Here is a 19,447-nt window from a genome sequence, read left to right as displayed (position 1 = left end):
AGCTTCGACTCTCACCATGATTGGTAGCTTGGGGTTGAAGAATGCCATTGTATCCTTGCCGGAGATGTTGGCTTTCAATTCTTCAAATGCATCATCTTCCTCTCTTCCCCAGTGAAACTTAGCCTCCTTGTGAGTAAGCTCTCTCAGTGGTTTCGTGAGCGAAGCATACCGAGGTATAAATTTGGATAGATAACCAGTCATACCAAGGAAACTTCTTACCTCTGCCTTCGATTGAGGGGGTTTGCACTCATGGATGGCCCGTACCTTCTCCGGTGTAGGTCTTAAATCACTCTGGCCAAATTGGTAACCATAGAAGGTGATTTGTTTCTGGCCAAATTCACACTTAGGCTCGTTGAAGGTGATTCCATAATCTTCAGCTTTCTGAAATACTGACTCCAGTGTTTCATTGTGTTCCTTCCAATTGCTCGCTCCAATCAAGATGTCATCCCTCTGGTTAAGACATTGGGGAATGTCGCCAAAAATTCTGTACATTGCCTCATCAAATAGATCTTGTGATGCCTTTGCACCAAATACAAGCCTTTTAGGTCTGAAATTACCCCAGGGGGTGCTGAAGGTAGCGACTGATCTCGATTCTGGGTGTAGTACTAGCTGGTGGTACCCCTGTCGGAGATCCAATTTTGTCCAGATAGTGCAATCATGGAACTTGTGAATGAAATCTTGCACTATTGGTGCTTGTGAGATCCGGCTCCTTTCCATGTACTGGTTCGGAACTCGTAGGTCAACACTCGCTCTGATCATGTGTGGCTCCAGCTGGTCCAATCGCAAACCTGCAAACCTCGGTTTTGGTTGCACCACCAAAGGGGAGCACCAGGTAACTGGTTCATCGTCAGGTACTTTCTCGAAGATATCTTCTTGAATGCCTAAGTCCAACCACTTTTTCAGCGGCTCTTGAAGATAGTATGGTACCTGCCTAGGTTTCTGTGCTACCGGCACTGCTCCGGGTTTCATATGGAATCGGCTTAGGATCTCGCCACCATTCTTCTTGTCCTCTATCTTGCCAATACCTTGAAATAAGTGGCTATACTTAGTGATTAAATCTTTCATATCCTGTTCACCTTCTGCCTGTTTAACAGTGTTAGCATTATGTCTCTCCACAGATATGGCCAGATCATTGGGCTCAGCGAAGCTGCCATCTGGTTGAATCTTCAACATTCCTAATGTTATTAGTGTTTCCTTGCTAATCAGTGGAGGTGATTGGATCCTTCCTGACACTACAACAAATTTGGTCGGTTTCCCACACGTCTCATTACGAATCACCGTTTGAAATTCTCCTTTGACCTCGAGTTTGTGCTGGAGAGTACGCAACTTGACATTACTGTTTGCAAGGATTGGCTTGTCATGTGTTCTGTGGCTGAATGCCTTAAACTGGTGTTCGTCCATAATATTAACATCCGCCCCACTGTCAGCTTCCATCAAGACATCCACGTCATTTAATCTCACCATAACAGTTCGATAATCATCACCATTTTTGCCAATCACTCTTATCTTCTTGGCCTGCTTTAAGTGTTGCACCGCCTGGCCGAAAAAATCATCATCCGAGCTCGTGGATTCTGCATCTTCAGTTGTCTTCTTAATTCTCCCACTGCTTTTCCTTTTACTTTGCTTCTGTCTTCTGAACTTGTGGCTACGAGTAATCTCAGATTTGCATACAGAGGAGAAATGGTTCAATTTGTGGCATTTATGGCATTTCTTACCATAGGCAGGGCAATCTTTCCCTTTCTCATGGACTCCAAACAATCCACAATATTGACATTTGTGCTTTTTCCCAGGCCGCTGTGTTTCGTTGGATCCATTGCTTTGTTGTTTGGGGTATTGCAAATCGGAATGCACACGAGAAACATTCTCACGGGAAACATTCTCACTTCCCATATCTTTCATTTGCCTCGCAATATCCTCCGTCTGGCTTGCTTCGGTCAGAAATCGTGTCAGATCCCACGTCTTGCTAATGGCTTTCTCAATCATCTTCTTGTTATCAATGGTTTGAATTATGTGCTCCAAAATTCTCTCGTCGAATGTAGCTCCAAACTCACATTCCTTCGCTTTCTCTCGCAGCCTTGCCGCGTATGCACTTGTGGTTTCACCCATGTGTGGCCTCATTTTCAAAAATAAATACCTCGCATGATGCTTATTCTTCTTTGGAGTGAAGTGATCATTCAGCTTAGTACGCAACTTCAGGTACACATCTTCCACCTCTGGATCCGGTAGGCTCTTTTCTAATCGAGCTATCTCTTTTCCGCCGTAAATTATTATAGCATCCTTCTTATCGACGGCCTTCGTAATTCTGAAGTATCGGAATTCTCGCTCAATTCCCTCCAGCCATTCTTCCCATGCTTTGCCGACGCTGTTCGCTTCGTCGGGAATGATAAATGGCTGTGTTCGAAGGTTTCTAGTCTCTGTGACGACTTGAATCGCTTCTGCTGCTCCACTTGTTGCTGCTGTTTGTTCCGTCATAATTCTCTGTTGTTTTTCTCCTCGTCGCCAATGTAACACTCCAAAAGCACATGGTTTTTATTATCACACACTTCATGTGAGTCACACTAAATATATATCATCTAACCACGACTTCGTGTAAGTCGCACGGGATATAACAGATGTAAGGTCGCCTGAGGGACGAGGTGCCTTATTCGTTTTATGGCCGCAATACCAGAAGCGACTTTCTTAGTTACTTTCTCGATATGGCTACTCCAATTGAGTCTGTCATCGATGGTCACTCCACGTGATTTTGCGGTAGTGACCTGGCTAACTTGAAAGTCATTAATTGCAAGTGTCGGGGATTCTGTGAGAGTACTTAGCTTCCGCCTAGATCCCGCGATAAGCATGAATTCGGTTTTAGTCATATTTAGAGTGAGTTTGTTCGCTCTCAGCCAATTGTGAACATTTTCTAAATCTTGATTTAGGCGCAACTGAATATTGTCTGCATCATCACCTGCGTATGTAAGGTGGGTGTCATTAGCGTACATCCTCGGCTCACAATTTGGTAGACAATTTGGAAGATCGTTGATGTATAACAGAAATAGTAGTGGCCCTAAAATGGTCCCCTGGGGAACACCACAACTTAAGGTCATTCCTCACATTTGCATTGCGCATCCTTACTGCGCATAATTTATGGCGTCATTAGCGCGACCATTAGCGCGCGCTCGTGCACGCGCACATTGAAAACATGACGGATTTGCCTTGATATTGAGCTCTGTCAGTTGAAAAATGGTTCTAGCTCACCAACGAGCACGGGCACCCCAATTTTTTTTCCACTCATTGTAATCAACTAGTCATAAGCTTTGCGTGAGAAAAGACTGATCTAATTTCTATTGCTGAAAATTGAATAACTAAGAAAAAATAGCAGATACACGGTGGTCTTTTCTATTTGGCAGTCGGTAACCACGTCAAGAAATTTGGTTCAAATTTTAACCAAGGATTTAGCTTTCTGTCTGAATCAAACTTAAAACGTTTGTTTGTGTCCGACACAATGTATTGACTGTAGTTTAATGCGTGCTCTTATGAATCCCGGCTCACAAAGATGTTACAATTACTGGGAATGCGTTCTTATAATAAACATTAAATAATGCCAAAATGGGGCATTTTCAATGCCTCACTGCTCCTTAATGAGCATGGGCACCCCCCTTTTTTATTTCAAAATTGAAGTTATCATATGACAAATATTCAGTGGACAAAGTTTGAACAAAAATCTATTGTCACTTTTATTTCAGAGGAATTACCTTAATGAACAGCTTTTAGAGAGCGACCCGTTAATGGAGCACATTTGAGTACGATTCTCTAAATATGACTTAAACCATTGGTGCGCGTTACCATATATGCCGTAATTTCTTAATTTCGATAAAAGAATCTCGTAGTCAACTGTGTCGAAGGCCTTTTTCAGATCTAAGAAAACAACGGCATTGATTTTTCCGCGGTCAATGTTGTACGCCCAAGTGTCCGTGGCCTCAAGGAGAGCCGTGACAGTTGAGTGAATAGCGAGAAAGCCCGATTGATATTTACAGATGATGTTGTGCTCTTCTAGGTAGGCATATAATATTGATCATAGACGATTCTTTCAAAGACATTGGCTATAACTGAGATCAACGTCTAAACGTCTAAGACGAATAAAACGAGTAAGAATAAAACGTCTAAGAACAATAAAACATCTAAGACGAATGAAACGTCTAAGACGAATAAAACGACTCAGACGACGGCAGAAGCACGGCGTCTGAATCAAACTTTTGAATTAAGTTCGGCAAGCAATTAAGTTCGACAAGCTCTGCCGTGCTACACGACTCTGGCACGGCAGCGATTCAAACGTCGTGCTTCTTTCGCGCCAAACTAAATTCATAAATTATGTCAATGTGTTTTGGCGAGATTTCGTTCCCTCGGGGAGTTAGGTGGAGAATTGTTACGAGGCTTCAGTAAACCCTAGATTTGATTCGACTCTGGCACGACGTCTGAATCAGAGTTGATTTCCTGCCGTGCTACAGTCGAACCAAACTGCAATTTAGTTCGGCACGGCAGAAGCACGACGTCTGAACTGGGCCTCAGACGCCGTGCTTCTGCCGTGCTTTTGTCGAACTTAATTCCTGAATTTAGTTCGGCACGGCAGAAGTACGACGTCTGAACTGGGCCTAAGGCGAATAAACGTTTCAGACGGAAAAAACCTCTAACACGAATCATTCGACTCCGACGAATAAATCGTCTCAGACGAATAAAACGTCTATGAGGAATAAAACGTCTAAAACGAATTAAACTTCTAAGACGAACAATTCGTCCAAGACGAATAAAACTTCTAAAGCACGAAGGTCTTAACTGGCAGGAATAAAATGTCTAAGACGAAAAATTCGTCTCAGGCGAATAAAACGTCTAAGACGAAAAATTCGTCTGGGACGGATAAAACGTGGAAGATGAATAATTCGTCTAAGGCCCAGTTCGGACGCCGAACTTTTCATGAGCCGAACCAAATACATTGAATTAAGTACATGAAAAGTTCGGCATTTGAATCAATTAAGAACGCCTATTTGAATTTGGAACGGCCCAGCCGTTCTTCTCGCCTAGCTCAGCCGGGAATTTCGGCTTTGGAACGGCTTTGATTCAGACGTCAAACTTTTCATGAGCCGAACCTAATGCATAAATTATTATAATGTATTTTACTAGCAGTTCTTACTTTGCCTGAAAATCGCCGACATTTCGATGTGAGTTTGGTTTTAACTAAATAAAGTTCGGCGAATTGAGTTCGACGTCGGAATCGACAGGTGTACTTTTGATAATTTGGGTCGGTCCAAATTCGAATTAAGTTCGGCTCATGAAAAGTTCGGCGTCTGAACTGGGCCTAAGACAAATAAAATGTCTATGACGAAGAATGCGTCTCAGAGGAATAAAACGCCTAAACCACGAAGGTCTCAAGTGGCACGAATAAAACGTCTCGGGCGAATAAGTTGTCTGATAGGAATAATTCGTCTAGGACGAATAAAAACATTTAAAGTAAATTAGTCATCTTAGACGAATAGTGTGCGGACCAGTTTTGTTGGAATAGGGGGTGGAAAGAGAAGAGCTACCAAGGGAGCTGATTACTTGCCCGCAGGATAGATTTGAATAAGCTGGTCAAGTCAAAAGATCCCGTTGAAAACGGAGTACATTTGCAAGAAATAGTTCCTAGTGGCTTAAAGTCATAACATAATTTTCCCATACACGGAACACAAGTCGACATGACAAATATAGGGATGTTACAAAATTTGACCACAACCAGCTTGGAGACCTGTAAGTTTATTATCATGCTACTGCTCACACTGGAATATTCGAAGTATTTGAGATTGAAAAACAAAAGGAATTAAAATTGGCCGTATGAAAATAAGCCGAATGGGAAACCCTATAAATTACAGAATTCTCTGTGAAACAATATTCTGTACAGTCCTTAAAGAGCTACTTTTTATCTCTTCATGCTCTTCATAAAATAAGACAAATTATCTAATATAAATATATACATACTGCAAATACAATGAAAATAAACACAGGTTCAACTCTGATGTCCAACCTGTCATGAGATGTAGACTACGAGTAGTCCCTCTTTCGCTTAGTCCGTCGTGCGTGACGCGAAAGAAAACCGCGAGAAAAAAATGGCCGCGCGAAATCCTAGGGGCCATTTTCTTGCGGTTTTCTTTCGAGTACGACGGACTAAGCGCAAGAGGGACTACTCGTAGTCTATGAAATGTACATGGCGCGGTTGTGTCGGGCATGAACCGCAGTCCTATTGCGCGAGTACCGCGGTCGTTCCGTTCAGCCTGTAATTATTATCATTGTGTAAAGGTTCGGCATAACTCATGACAGTTTCGACGTTTGAAGTCAGCTTTATGGTACTTTAATAATGACAATAAGGCATAACAGTGTGCTTATTGCCCTCTCAAGGTATCTTTTGACGCTCTTTTCAAATTGGGGAATTCTCTTAGAAATATTATTAGATGATGTCACAGAAGAATACCAGTTACAGCAAACAAATTTTGCCGAAGTTAGCGAGCACCTAGTCGTAAACAATAAGAAACATTTGCACCTGTATGGAAGCGATATCTACCCCAAAGTTTTCAAGAAAAATCAATGTTACCAAGTGCGTTTGGTCACGAAAACCTGAATGCCACAATAAAGATATTCCTGGTGGTGAAGCGTTGAGGTATCTAGTTCTAAATAGCCTTATATACCACATCTGATTTCGAATTTGTAACACCACTATAGAGCGGTTTTCAATTGAGTGTCGTAAAACCAAAACCAAACCAATTACTTACCAATTAGACTACTAAGCCAATCTAAAACTGAAGTAAAACCAAAACCAAAACTAAAGTAATTGTCTGATTACTTTCGACACTCAATCGAAAACCGCTCAATCTACCGTTGGACATGGAGAAGCCAAATGTGTCTGTACGAAGATTCAGTCGATTAAACTGGATTACTTAACCGTACCATCAGTTTTAAGAGGTCTAGATCGACCCTGTGTATCTGGTTTATCAGTCACAAGATCCTTCCTCATGATTGCAGGAACCCTGTAAGTGGGCACAACGATCAGTGGGGAACGTTTGGTCAAGCATGACTCCAACAAAACAATGAAACTTGACAAATCGTACAGTCACATCATCTTCGCTAGCTCCATTTCTGCACAGGCTATCAAAGGCAGGAATTTATCGCTCTCGGTTCTGCTTGCGATAACTACACTGACAAGCAAGCAGGTGCAGGACAACGACGAAGAAATTCACAAACTAGAGAACATTACCTTGATGTGACCCTAAATTCTCAGAACTACCATTAAAGGAATCTATGGAACTTGGTAAGGAGAATCTTCATTCCGAGCTGAGATGGCGAATTCACAGTCTCGATATTTGCAATGAATGTGAAATTTCTATAAAAAGGTTACTGCCTCTATTCAATCGTCAAAAAATAGTCTCTAATAAATGATCGCCTGCATCATCTTTTCTTTTCCGACCCCTTTCTGGCTCTTGGGGTCCCAGACCCCTTGCTAGCACCTGAACTTCTTGTAGGTTGCATATAGCCTGGGACCGACTTGCTGCTGCTAGAGGGTGAGCCCCTGGAGGGGCTGTGGGAATCTCGTGCGCTGGGTGGCGGTGGCGCCATGTTATTGGCTACATTTCCTCGACGAGGGGTTTGATTTGACTGTGGAATATCAAAAATATATGCTTTTAATAACAAAAATTGAGTATTGAAGAGTGTGTGTGGACTTTCCACCGGACAAAAAATAGTGGCCGTTGTATACAGGTGGCCGTTAGTGGAGGTTCGACTGTAAATCAAACCAACAAAGAAATACACAACGTACCGCTTTCCTATTAGTTGACGGAGTTGCCTTCTTAGGAGCGGAGCTAGCTTTTGCAGAATTAGTCTGCTTCCTATCACTGTCCTGTAAAACAATGGCAGATTCACAGGTTATTTTCTAAAATTTATGTCTGATACAATGCTTCTGGCACTTGTAAACATAACCTAATGCAGATGCATGAAATTGAAAGGAGCACGTGTAAGCACAACACTACCCTAGACTGATGACTTTAGATTGCAAACCGTGATATGCACAATGGAAAAGATGGATAGGAGGGATAGGGTTATTTGGACCTAAGTTGCATGGTGTATATTGTTGTCAAAACACATTATGCCGAAAATGACGAGTACTTTTTACTTTCACATCATGCTGTGATTTTTGAAATACGCTAAGCTGTCATTTGAATGCTGATCAACATATTGAAAGTGCGTATACAGAACATGGCTGCTATTATTATTGAGTGAAGTGAGTCTCGCCTTTCTCCTATGGGTGAATCTACAAACGTGAAAAGACATGCATTGTTGATAAGACGCTGCATGCTGAAGATCAGTGGAGGAAAAAAAATACATTCACAAGAATGTGTTTAGGTCAGGGTTGAATCATGAGTCAAGCTAATGTATCAAAACTACACAAGGTGTTTAGTTGAAAAAATTACGGCTTCGTCCGCACTACGCCAGAGGAATTTGAAAACGGAGCTTTATTTCTACGGTTTGGCCTTCCGTCCACACTAATCCGTCAAGAAAACGGAGCTTTACGCAAACGTTCTTCAAACCTGAGGAACGCCGGCTTTTCGTTTTCATGTGGACAGAAGACATTTGAAAACGGAGCTTTTTGAAAACGATGACCCCACGATAGTCATGTGATTTCCTTGCTCGATATTTTTTAAACACAAATCCAAAATGACCGGTGATTGCTGCGTTTTTAAATTCTCCGGCGTAGTGTGTACGGAATACATTTGATGTGTGTTCAGAGTGAAACCTCCGTTTTCAAATCCCTCCGGTGTAGTGTGGACGAAGCCTAAGTTATCTAACAAAGCCTTGCCTCTTTAGGACTTTCAGAAGAAGATCCAGGAGATGGCATCAGTCCATCTTCCATTTCACTGGTAATATTGTTATTGGTCTCTTTGTCATCATCTTGACTTTCTGAGCTCTGTGAGAATGGTTAAAGAAAAGTAATGCATCAGGCCAGTTTGTCCAAGAGATTAACACGGAAATGATTGCCGCTAATGAGGGAGCTTCGAGTCAGATCACTTCACTTGGAATCTTCACAGGAGCAGTTGTACATGTCTATTTAACAATTAGACCCGTAGCCCGCAAGGGCTACGGGTCAATAGCCCATGAGGCGAAGCCGAATGGCCTATTGACCCGTGGCCCTTGAGGGCGAAGGGTCTAATTGTTTTAGTATCACCCAACTAGTCGGACAGAAAAGGCAATAATAAAGTTAGCAAATGCAAGTTGAAGAAATATTTATTTGGGAATAAAACGAAAGAAAGCGTCACGCTCGATTGCGCCAATTTTGCTACTCGAGGACTATTGCTAATAGTCCTCTAGTAGCGTAGCCAATCAAAATGCAGGATTTGCATTAGTCCACTAGTTGGGTGATACTAAATCAAAATATCCTTGTTCAAAAATGTGTGTACATAATCTTTGCTTTGGGTGATTGGAAATTCTGGATATTACTTTTAATTAGTGTCACAAACTGTAGAATGGCATTGACATTTTACAAAAATGGTTGGCTAAGGCTGACATTTCTTTTTTTTTTTTTGAAACAGTCGAAAATGAAAATTTCTGCGACTTGGAAGACAATCAGCTGGGCTGATCAAATACACAGTGACATGCAATAAACAATTCCAAACACAACAAAACAGAAATAATCTGAAGCATGTGCAACCACCTTTTAAGGTAAACAGAATCACTAGACTATACAAGTGTACTCATGATAAGTGTACTCACTGGCCTTCAGATCAAGACGTTGTGTTGTGTTCTTGGGCAAGACACTTTACTCTCAGAGTTCCCCTCTCCACCCAGGTGTATAAATGGGTACCGGCAAATTTAATGCTTAGGTGTAACCCTGTGATAAACTAGCATCCCGTCCAAGGACAAGTAGAAATACTCCTAGTCACTTTACATTGTATGCTACTGAAACAGGAGATTACTGCCTGCCTGATGGGCCACTTGGCTCTTATACAGACTTTGCCATACACGTTTTACCATAGATCTTACCTTTCTTTGCTCCTTACTGAACTCTCTCATTAGTTCAAGAACATTTGATGTCTCAGAGGCATTTTGATCACCCTAAAGTATAATGAGAGTGAGAAAAATTACAATATAGTAAGCTCTGGGTGTAACGAACAAATAAATCATAGAAAAACAAACAATTGAAACCATTTCTTACTTAAACTAAAACTTGATTTGTAGTGTTCTAACAAGTAAGGACTTAACAGTTCTATTCCCAAGATCCCCTTTTCCAGGACTCCAAACATTCCCATTCCCCCACAATTCAAAAAACAAAAACAAAAAATGATATCCTTTTGCTTGATATTATGAGAAAATATTTACACAGCTAAAAATGGTAAAGATGACATTATGTCAAAAATTTTTGGTGTGTTTTAGCTTTTTAACCATTGTTAAACATTTTAGCATTGTAAATATTTAGCCAAAAAAACAAAAACAAAAAATATCCATGCAGTGCCAAGTTTTACCAAAGTACTGTCCAGATAGCTTTCATTTGAATGGTCACACATTTCTCCACTAGGGTCTCATCCAGAAACCACAGCATTAACACCACCTTGTACAGCAAAGCGAAGAGCAGCTCAATAGCTCTTACTTGATGGTAACACACTGGGGTTTCATTGAAAAGTTTGAGTCACACTGCCACTCAGCTTGACTCAGGTAGTGGAAGGGTTACTCTGTAAGCTGCACACCAAGATAACAAACCTTCACAGCTGTATCTCTTGCAGTATCAGTGACTGGTGATTGAGCCTACATGTAGTTGGAACTGTCAAGCCTAGCGAAGTGCCTAAATACAGACTATAATTATCTGGTGACATGTACTTACTGTTATCCAGGGGTGATTCAAAATTTCTTTTGCTGTCTTTCTGTGAGCTGGATCAACTTTAAGCATTCCAAGCAGAAGGTTCTTAGCTGTGAGTTAAAAATACTGGTTGAGATTTCAGTGTTTAAACTCTTTTGAGCTTATTTGTGCTAAGAAAGTGCAAATTCAATAAAATAAAGTAACCAAATTGATGAAACCTACTGATCAGAGTAGCAAATTTGATTCAGAAAAGAAACAATAGGCACAAATGTCCTAAAATACATGTAAGTTACATACTAATACTATACACAACTAGTTTTTCAAGCATGTACATGTGCACAGGGCTGTGCACTAGAAGTGTCAAGGTGCCACAGGCAACTAACTTTTGCCTTTGGGCAACAAAAACTTCCTTTTTTCATATGAGCTACAGTGTTGTGCACCCAGGATTTCACGGTTTGGAGCCTCTGGGCTCCTCTTAATTCTTCTCAGACCACAGCCTTGAGTTCATGTCAAATCTTTCACCTTAAGTCAAATATGCAATATAGTACTGCAGGAGAGTGCTAACTTGGGAAAAGAAATTACATCTTGTCAGTCGTTCGCTAATTCAACAGCAGACGAGACCACCAGTCAAATGAATTTGCATGAATAAAATTATTGTGCAGTTTCTTAAAAGAAAATTTGGAATTAAACTGTACATAATTAAGTAAGCTATTTATGACAATAGATCTTACCAGACTCATGGCATGTTTCCCAGCAGGGATCAGAAAAATCCACTATACCCTTCTTAATTAATTCATAGAGCTTTTCTTCTGTTTCTGCTACAAATGGTGGCCTCCCAGTTAAACTGACAAGGAATGAACATCAATCAGTTAACAAACCACATTAAAATTTTCGTTATTGATAATGAAGGTAACAAGGATTGAAAAACTGACAACATTACAACAATGGCAACCTCAAGGGTAAAGGATTTTAATGCAACAAACCCAAAAGTGTGATTTTTCCTTAGGGTACATTTCTTTAAGAAAATCCAAGACTGGATTCTTACATCCGAAAGAATCTGAAAACAGATTTTGCCTTTCTTTACTAAACAGATCAATCCAAGATCTCTTGGATCATGGTGGGTCACCATGATCCGAGAGATCTTGGATTGATCTGTTCAGTAAAGAAACGCAAAATCCGTTTTCGGATTCTTTCGGATTTAAGAATCCAATCTTGGATTTTCTTAAAGAAACACACCCTTTGTTAATGAATGCTATTAACTGACAAGAGAAGTAAATGCTCTGTATAGTAAAAAGCATGACAAGAAGAAGAGGAACAACTCCAACAGTTGCCATACAGGCCCCAATGGATTTGGATCCATGAACACTGCTTTAAAAGAGTGATGCAGCTCCATCAACTGAGCATGAAGTTAAACATGAAGGTTTAGATGCCAGGACTTTATTCTGAGGCTCAATTCAATTGAAAAGTTCTTTCCAGTAATTCTTGTTGTTTTTTAACTTCTCCCAAGTGGAGATTTTAGGACATTACTTTTAGGGACTTAACAGGTTGTGGAAACTAGTCATAGCTGCCTTAAAATTTTCACAATGAACTATACAGCACAAATCAACATTTTTCCCATGTACACCAGAAATTTTCAAAGCACACTGGCTCCCCATCTAGCTGTTTTAGTTTCTTTCTTAAATTGAAAACAAATAACAGCAAGAGAGTGAAAACTTACAGAGTAAACATTATTACACCTATACTCCAAATATCACATTGTTGACTATAGCCAAGGTCATCTATAACTTCTGGAGCTGAAACACAAAGTTGGATACATTAAATATTTCCAATGTTGTAAATGCGATTTTAAGATGACACATTTGCCGCATAATGTTGGCAGCTAGTTGGGAGAAAATATATTCTTGTATATCAAGCAAAGAAAACGCCCAAGGCATGTTGTCTCTTGTAAGCAAAACTATGGGCAGATCACGATACTAGCTAATGTCATTACCACTTGGTGAACAAGGCAAACTAGCCTGGGTGGGTTGTGACTGTATTCATTTGATATCCTTGACAACTGCAGATGGGAAACACTGGGATTTGGAGGTAGATAAGTGGGAGACTTACTTAACATCATCCTTATGCTTTTTTCTAGTCATTTTTGGTTTAATTTCTTAGAAATGTATAGCAATTTCACATGTTATGTCAACCTGAAATTGCTTCACGTTTCATGAAAACAAGATTGCATTTGAACCCCACACATGTAAATTGTGAGTAATTAAGTATGTTTTTGTTGTTGTTCATTTAATGCAGCACTGCCAACTTTGAAAAAAAAAAAATGACCCATTTCAGAGTTACAAAAGTAGTCTAGCAGTAAACATGTTCATCACAATTAGTTCTCAAATGAGGGTCAATGAACAAATGTAGTGCCTACCCATGTAAATTGGAGTACCACAAACAGATTGCATCATTGAGTCACTGCCAACACCGCCTTTCACAAATGACAGGCCAAAATCAGTTAGCTGCAAAAAAATAAAGATAAAACAATTTTAATTCAAGTTAAGGTAGCAAAATCAAGAAGTCACATAAAGCAAGGTTGATATTAAACTGACACAACAAGTAGACTTGTGACACTAACTGCTACCTATCTTGGAAGCTCACAACATAACGTCCCCCTATAGCCTCCAAATTCAAAGCACATGCACGTCATGGAATATTCTGTCATCAATTGGCAACAAATTTCACTTAACAAGCATACCAAACATGCACGCCCATATACATGTAATATAAATTTTATTAAACTGAAAAGGATTTAATTTTATGTCACAAGGTACATGGTCACGTTCCTAAATCGTACCTTAATATTGAGCAACTCATTTCCAACCGGTTGACTGAGAAGAATATTTTCCAATTTTAAATCTCTATGAACAATATCTGAAATACAATTCATAAAGACCTCTCATAAATACAACTGGTTTGATATAAATGATAGACCCACCTTTCTCTCATTCATTTACCTTTCATGCTCTGAATTTCACTTACTACTTTTCAAGAATCTTAAAGAAATGTTTCTACCTACCCAAAATTATAAAACTTGGAATGTGAAGATTGAAACAATTTAATAGCTAATTTCAATCCCCACATTCCATTTTTTCCTTTTTCACTTTCTGTAATCTTGCCTATTTCATTAGTTTTAGTTTTCGATGTATACATGTACTTGGCCACACTCTTTTTTTCAACTATCAGTCTCCTAAGGTTCCATTTACCTAGATTTTTCTATAGTACAGCTGTTTCAGAGACATTCTAACAAATTCCCTTGTATTCTCTTAAAGGCCTTGAAATCCAAGATATTTCTTTTTCTGCCTTAAATACAAATTCTTCTGACAAATTTTTGCAGCCCAAAAGACAAAAGCACAACTTAAACTATTTAATTCCTAAGACATCTGCCCATTTCATTTCAAAATATGCGCAAACTGGTATAGACAGGTGATAAAAATAAAAAAGCCATGGTACTACATACACTGATCATGGAGATAGGCAACAGCATGAGCCAGTTGTTTTATCACAGTCCACGTTTCCTGGTAAATTAAAAATATATTTTAATTTTATTTTATCTTGATAGCACTCTACTTAATATGCTATATCAAAACTCAGTTCAAAAGCAAGGCCTAGAGGACACAAACAATTGCATTTATGAACAAAATAATATGCTATGTTTTCTTCCAAAGAGACATTTTGGCAACAAAAACAGCTGCTAATTTTACATGGTTTGATTTTGATCTTAAAATGTATGTCAATAATCATCACTCAATAGTTAAACTGGAATGACTAATAAGTAAAACAGAAATACAGTAGCATTATTGCTGCTCCATCACTAACCCTGTACATGTAGATTGTTCAGTGACACACAGACAATACACACCTTTTCTGAAAACCTTGTCTTTCTTTCTAAAAGCTTTTGTATACCACCAGCATCACATAGTTCCATTACTAAATACATACGCTGCAAACATGAAGAAATGCATTACATATTAAATGGTTACCATAAAAACGCTTTGATGGTCATAATTACCAACCTTTGATGTTATAATTAGTTAACATAAGTCAATTGTAAATATGTAAATACCAATTTCTATTTTAATTTTTCGTTATCAAATATTTTGTTGCTCGGAAATATTAGCTGGTCAAGCTACTCTGAAATTCAAGCTTAAATAAAGTTTATGTATGTATGTATGTATGTATGTATGTATGTATGTATGTATGTATGTATGTATGTATGTATGTATGTATGTATGTATGTATGTATGTATGTATGTATGTATGTATGTATGTATGTATGTATGTATGTATGTATGTATGTATGTATGTATGTATGTATGTATGTATGTATGTATGTATGTATGTATGTATGTATGTATGTATGTATGTATGTATGTATGTATGTATGTATGTATGTATGTATGTATGTATGTATGTATGTATGTATGTATGTATGTATGTATGGCACTTATATCGGTCTCCACAAACTGTACTGTTTGTCAGTACCTAAAAGTTTCGTATTTTCAATTGATGCTCTTACAAACATTACAACGGTACCTTTAATGTCAGTATCAATATGTTAAACACCTTCAGTAACCAATAATTTGTGATACTCTTTGCAACAGCTAAAAATACCATGTCTCATGAGATGGCACTGCTGAATAGTCAGGGAACAGTTCAACACATTAGAAGTCCACCTGACTTCCCATAGAGATTCATTTATATTGTTCTCTAGGACCATGAGCTGGAGTTGAAATGCAATTGATGATACAGAGAAACTCTTTAGTTCTATTCCGCAGTTGCACCAATGTAAATTGTCAACTGCTCAGGGACCATGCCAATACTACATGCAACATACCTGCTCTTGAATAATTTTTAATGTTTTTGTAAGAATCAAACTAGAGCACTATTTGCTACAAATGGCCATAATTACCAACCTTTGATGTTTCATATATTTCCTCCAGGTGGATTAAATGTTCATGATCAATCTTTTTCATAATTAGAACTTCTCTCTCTAATAGTTTAACTGCAGAGGTACCAGCCTGGAAGGAAAATTGAATCAGTCAGACACTACTGACAATTCTAAAACAAGCTTGCAGTGAAGTTACTTTTGAACTCTTCATGAATATAAACTGCATATTTTGATCTCATATTTTAAGCACTGCATCAATAAATAATGACCATAGTATCTCCACACAGTACATTCATGCTGTGTTGTAAAGGAGAGTCACTCACATGTAACCAAGGTCGATTGAAACCTCAGGGTGGGTGGTACTCCCTTTTCCATTTATAAGTTATATTGTTATGCATATATCTTGAAATATCAGCTTTTGGAGACAGAGTCCTACATGTTGACCAGAGGCGGTGTTTTATTGTAGTCTCATCCCTTCAACATTTTGGTATGTTACATGCATACTGTGCTATTGGAGAATTGAGAGTTTCAATTAATTCATTATAGAGCTAAACCTCTCCAGTAGAACACAAAAAGGGGCAGAACTGAATGTTTGTATTGAAGAGGTGCCTGTTTTATAGAGTAGAAATTATAAGAATTCTGGTTATTCTGAGATCAAGTGAACTGCTGGTAAGAATGAGGTCTCTGTTTTATGGACAAGTTTGACAGTACATGGGATAACAATTTAATCATCTACTATAGGGTCAGCAACAGAGAACAGTTGGTGATCATCTGTAAATCACTCTCATGGGATAGGAAAAATAGCTATCTTAGGTTTGGGAAAGGGTCAAGGTTGTGAATACCAGCAGAGCAGCCCCACCTAAGACATTGTGGAGTATCATCCCCCAACCCCTCTCCTATCCCTTGCATAGTCAATCAAACCCAGTCCAACTGAAATTCAACTGAACTCATTCAAACTCAGTTGGACTGAATCCATGGATTGAATTCAATTGAGTTTGGCAATCAAATGAAATTGAACTCACACAAAAATAATTGGACAATCCAACTCAATTGAATATTTCATTACTGAACTTCTGATTTTTGTAAAACTGGTGTTGAAAATCACTAACAAGAATTTTGAGGCTTGAATTACTTCGGTGTAACACATATTTTTGTGTTTTTGAGACCACATAACAAGATCTTTATGGAAGCAAATTTATTCACTTAACACAGTTGAACACAATCCACTGGACTGTGTTTTGATTGAGTTTAGTTGCCGAACTTCATCAAAGTTCCTGCTTGATTCCATTCGATTGCTGAACTCAATCAAACTCCATCCACAGATTTAGTTTGATAAGTTTGACTAAGGTTGATTTCCAAAGGTTAGATTTACTATGCAGGACCATCCCAAACAACCCCTGCTCTGTAGGATAACAGTTACTACGCTCACATGCAATCAATAGGGTGTCCAGTAAAAATAGAAATGAAAAGTATACTTGCACATTCTAGAAAACTAATCGACAATAGTAGTTTTCTCGGTCATTGATCATGCATGGGAAAAGGAAGCAAAGATAAAAATAACTTCTTTTATAGCTGCATTAATGCATCAGTCATGTAAACAGAAGTTGGATTGAAAATAAAGTGCATTTTGCAATGGTTTTTTTTTTAAATGTGCTCCCCGAAATAAAAAATAACATGAATTGCCATTCAGAGACTACAATTCTAATATTAACTTGTACATTTCATTATCTATAAACACAATTGCCAACTAACAAATTACAGGCCTTGGCTGTTCAACTGCAGGTACTTGAAGTGGCAGACAATTTAATTAAGAGGTGATAAACAATTACCTTGATGGAAAAGCAAGATTAGATACAGAAACACCTACTGATATCAATCATGTATAGAGCAGATTCCTAAGGAAATTCTTACTCTTCACCTCAGCCCCTTTTGCAAAGTTGGTTTTTACGGCGGAAATATGTTTGGCCTATCGCAAACTTTTTACGTAGCTAAGTTTAACCAAAGTGGTATGTACTGAGGGGAATTTAGTTTAAATTCATTTTGCACCTGACTACAAAAGCGCTCCATACCTTCTCCTTGTTAACAGCCTTTATGGCCCACACACAACCCGTTTCTCTATTCCTCGCTTCCTTTACAACTCCAAAGCTCCCTTTTCCCAGAACTTCGCCGAATTCGTAGATATCCTCTATCTGCCTCTCGTCCTCGATTCGTGTATGTGGAATAGTCCTTCCACTGGCCGATCCGTCTCTCCGATGAGACATAATTTTCGCCCACTCAAATTACGATTCGAGCTTCATTTTCTCGTGATGCGAAGTTACTTTACCTAGAGGTTCAAAAGTAAAATCAATTTCTCAAGAGGCCGACAGCGAGGTGATGGCAGTTATAGACACAGGTCTTGGTTTATTATTGTAGATGCATAATTAACTATGTAAGATCAATGTTGATATGCAGCTCGATTTTTCAAGCTGTGAATAACCATTCAATATCAAGTCTGGCACAAATTAAAATATCCCAAGACCAGAGGTCCCAAATAAGCGGCCGGTAGGCACAACGAGAAAAGATTTCAACAGTCGATTATTTTAGTACGGATTATTCGCGGGTTATACAAGGCAAATTTGTAGGCTCGATACAGAAAAGTACTGGAAATTTCTCCGTTTATCTGACCCGTTCATCGACTTCACAGACTCAGTAGTTTACGTAACTCAACCTGCTCAACGGGTAACCTTGAAAACCCTTCCGGCCTCCTTGCACAATGTTGGGCTTACATGTAACAAATAAATTTCGTGCACGGTTTAGCATAGAATGATAATAGCCGTAGTTATCAAATCGAAGAATGTAGTCTCGAGTAGGGCATACCCTTAGCTGTGCGAGGTCACGCCACAGAAGCCAAGTGTTTGATTCTGTGAGCTTAATGGCCGCGCCGGGAGGAAAAGTCAAAAGAAGAACGCGGTGAAATTAACGACTATCTCTTTGCTCTATAGTTAAGCTCAATCCGCGCTCGTCTAAGCTCACCGGGTGCTCCGTTATAAATAGTTCAATATTCAAGATAAGATAAGCCCGAAACGGCGCTATAATCGGCTTGCTCTAAAATACGGTAACTGAGATATGCTGTCGGCGGGGCTTCGTCTTCAAACTTTTCCCTCACTGACGAATCAAACTTCACGTACCTTGACAAAGTTCCATCCTTGTGAAGAGGGGAACAGCTGTATTTTTCATTGCTTTTTCTTCGTCTAAAGTCTTCTCCATAAAATACGAACTAAATCTGGAAATAAATTCATCGGTAGAGAAGCCTGCAAACTTTAGGAAACTTTGACAACAATCAAATGAAAGATGACGCGCGTTGAGTCCTGGAAACAAGTTAGATACCAGCCCCTCACCCATGAATTAACAAAATCCTATAAATCAGTGGGCTACCCCTTGAGGTTCCTGTTCCCCATTTGCGAACGCTGGCTAAGTATTGTATGTTGAAACGGAGACTAAGCCAAAATGACAAATTTTCGGAACATTCAGTTTCATACACCATGGAAAAGTAGCAAGAGTTATCAATTCATCTCCCACTTAGAGCGATCATTGGTGAACAATACATACCCTCGGTGTCCCTACTTTTCATATGGAGGATCGCAACTTTCGTCTAGCTTAATCGTATACCACATGTTTGACGATTCTCCTTA

General features: G+C 39.1%; 1 protein-coding gene across 1 annotated transcript; it reads right to left on the bottom strand.

The window, feature by feature from the left end:
* Positions 1–5,750: 5,750 nt before the first annotated feature.
* On the bottom strand, positions 5,751–19,126 carry LOC110066455 (serine/threonine-protein kinase 33-like). Its single transcript, XM_089295645.1, has 14 exons — positions 18,944–19,126; positions 17,846–18,099; positions 15,802–15,906; positions 14,748–14,828; positions 14,346–14,403; positions 13,683–13,759; positions 13,260–13,347; positions 12,564–12,639; positions 11,578–11,690; positions 10,871–10,956; positions 10,036–10,107; positions 8,855–8,962; positions 7,817–7,897; positions 5,751–7,656 (listed from the first exon to the last, which is right to left on the bottom strand). The coding sequence occupies exons 2-14, from the start codon at positions 18,035–18,037 to the stop codon at positions 7,450–7,452; spliced, it is 1,344 nt and encodes a 447-aa protein (XP_089151771.1). The 5' UTR covers positions 18,038–18,099; positions 18,944–19,126; the 3' UTR covers positions 5,751–7,449.
* Positions 19,127–19,447: the final 321 nt, after the last annotated feature.

Source organism: Orbicella faveolata, unplaced genomic scaffold (genome assembly GCF_042242905.1).
Source record: "Orbicella faveolata isolate gen_17 unplaced genomic scaffold, um_ofav_v1 contig_1, whole genome shotgun sequence".
Taxonomy (NCBI): domain Eukaryota; kingdom Metazoa; phylum Cnidaria; class Anthozoa; order Scleractinia; family Merulinidae; genus Orbicella; species Orbicella faveolata.
Note: the sequence above shows the minus strand (reverse complement) of the source record. Positions and strands in the feature narration are given on the sequence as shown.

Bases quoted from the DNA above. Each gene is read 5' to 3' on its own strand.
- LOC110066455 (XM_089295645.1), bottom strand. From the start codon at position 18,037: ATGTCTCATCGGAGAGACGGATCGGCCAGTGGAAGGACTATTCCACAT. The intron at 14,404-14,747 runs GTGTGTATTGTC...TTAATTTACCAG, and splicing joins AGACAAGGTTTTCAGAAAAG to GAAACGTGGACTGTGATAAA. The intron at 11,691-12,563 runs GTAAGTTTTCAC...ATTCCTTGTCAG, and splicing joins GGTGTAATAATGTTTACTCT to TTTAACTGGGAGGCCACCAT.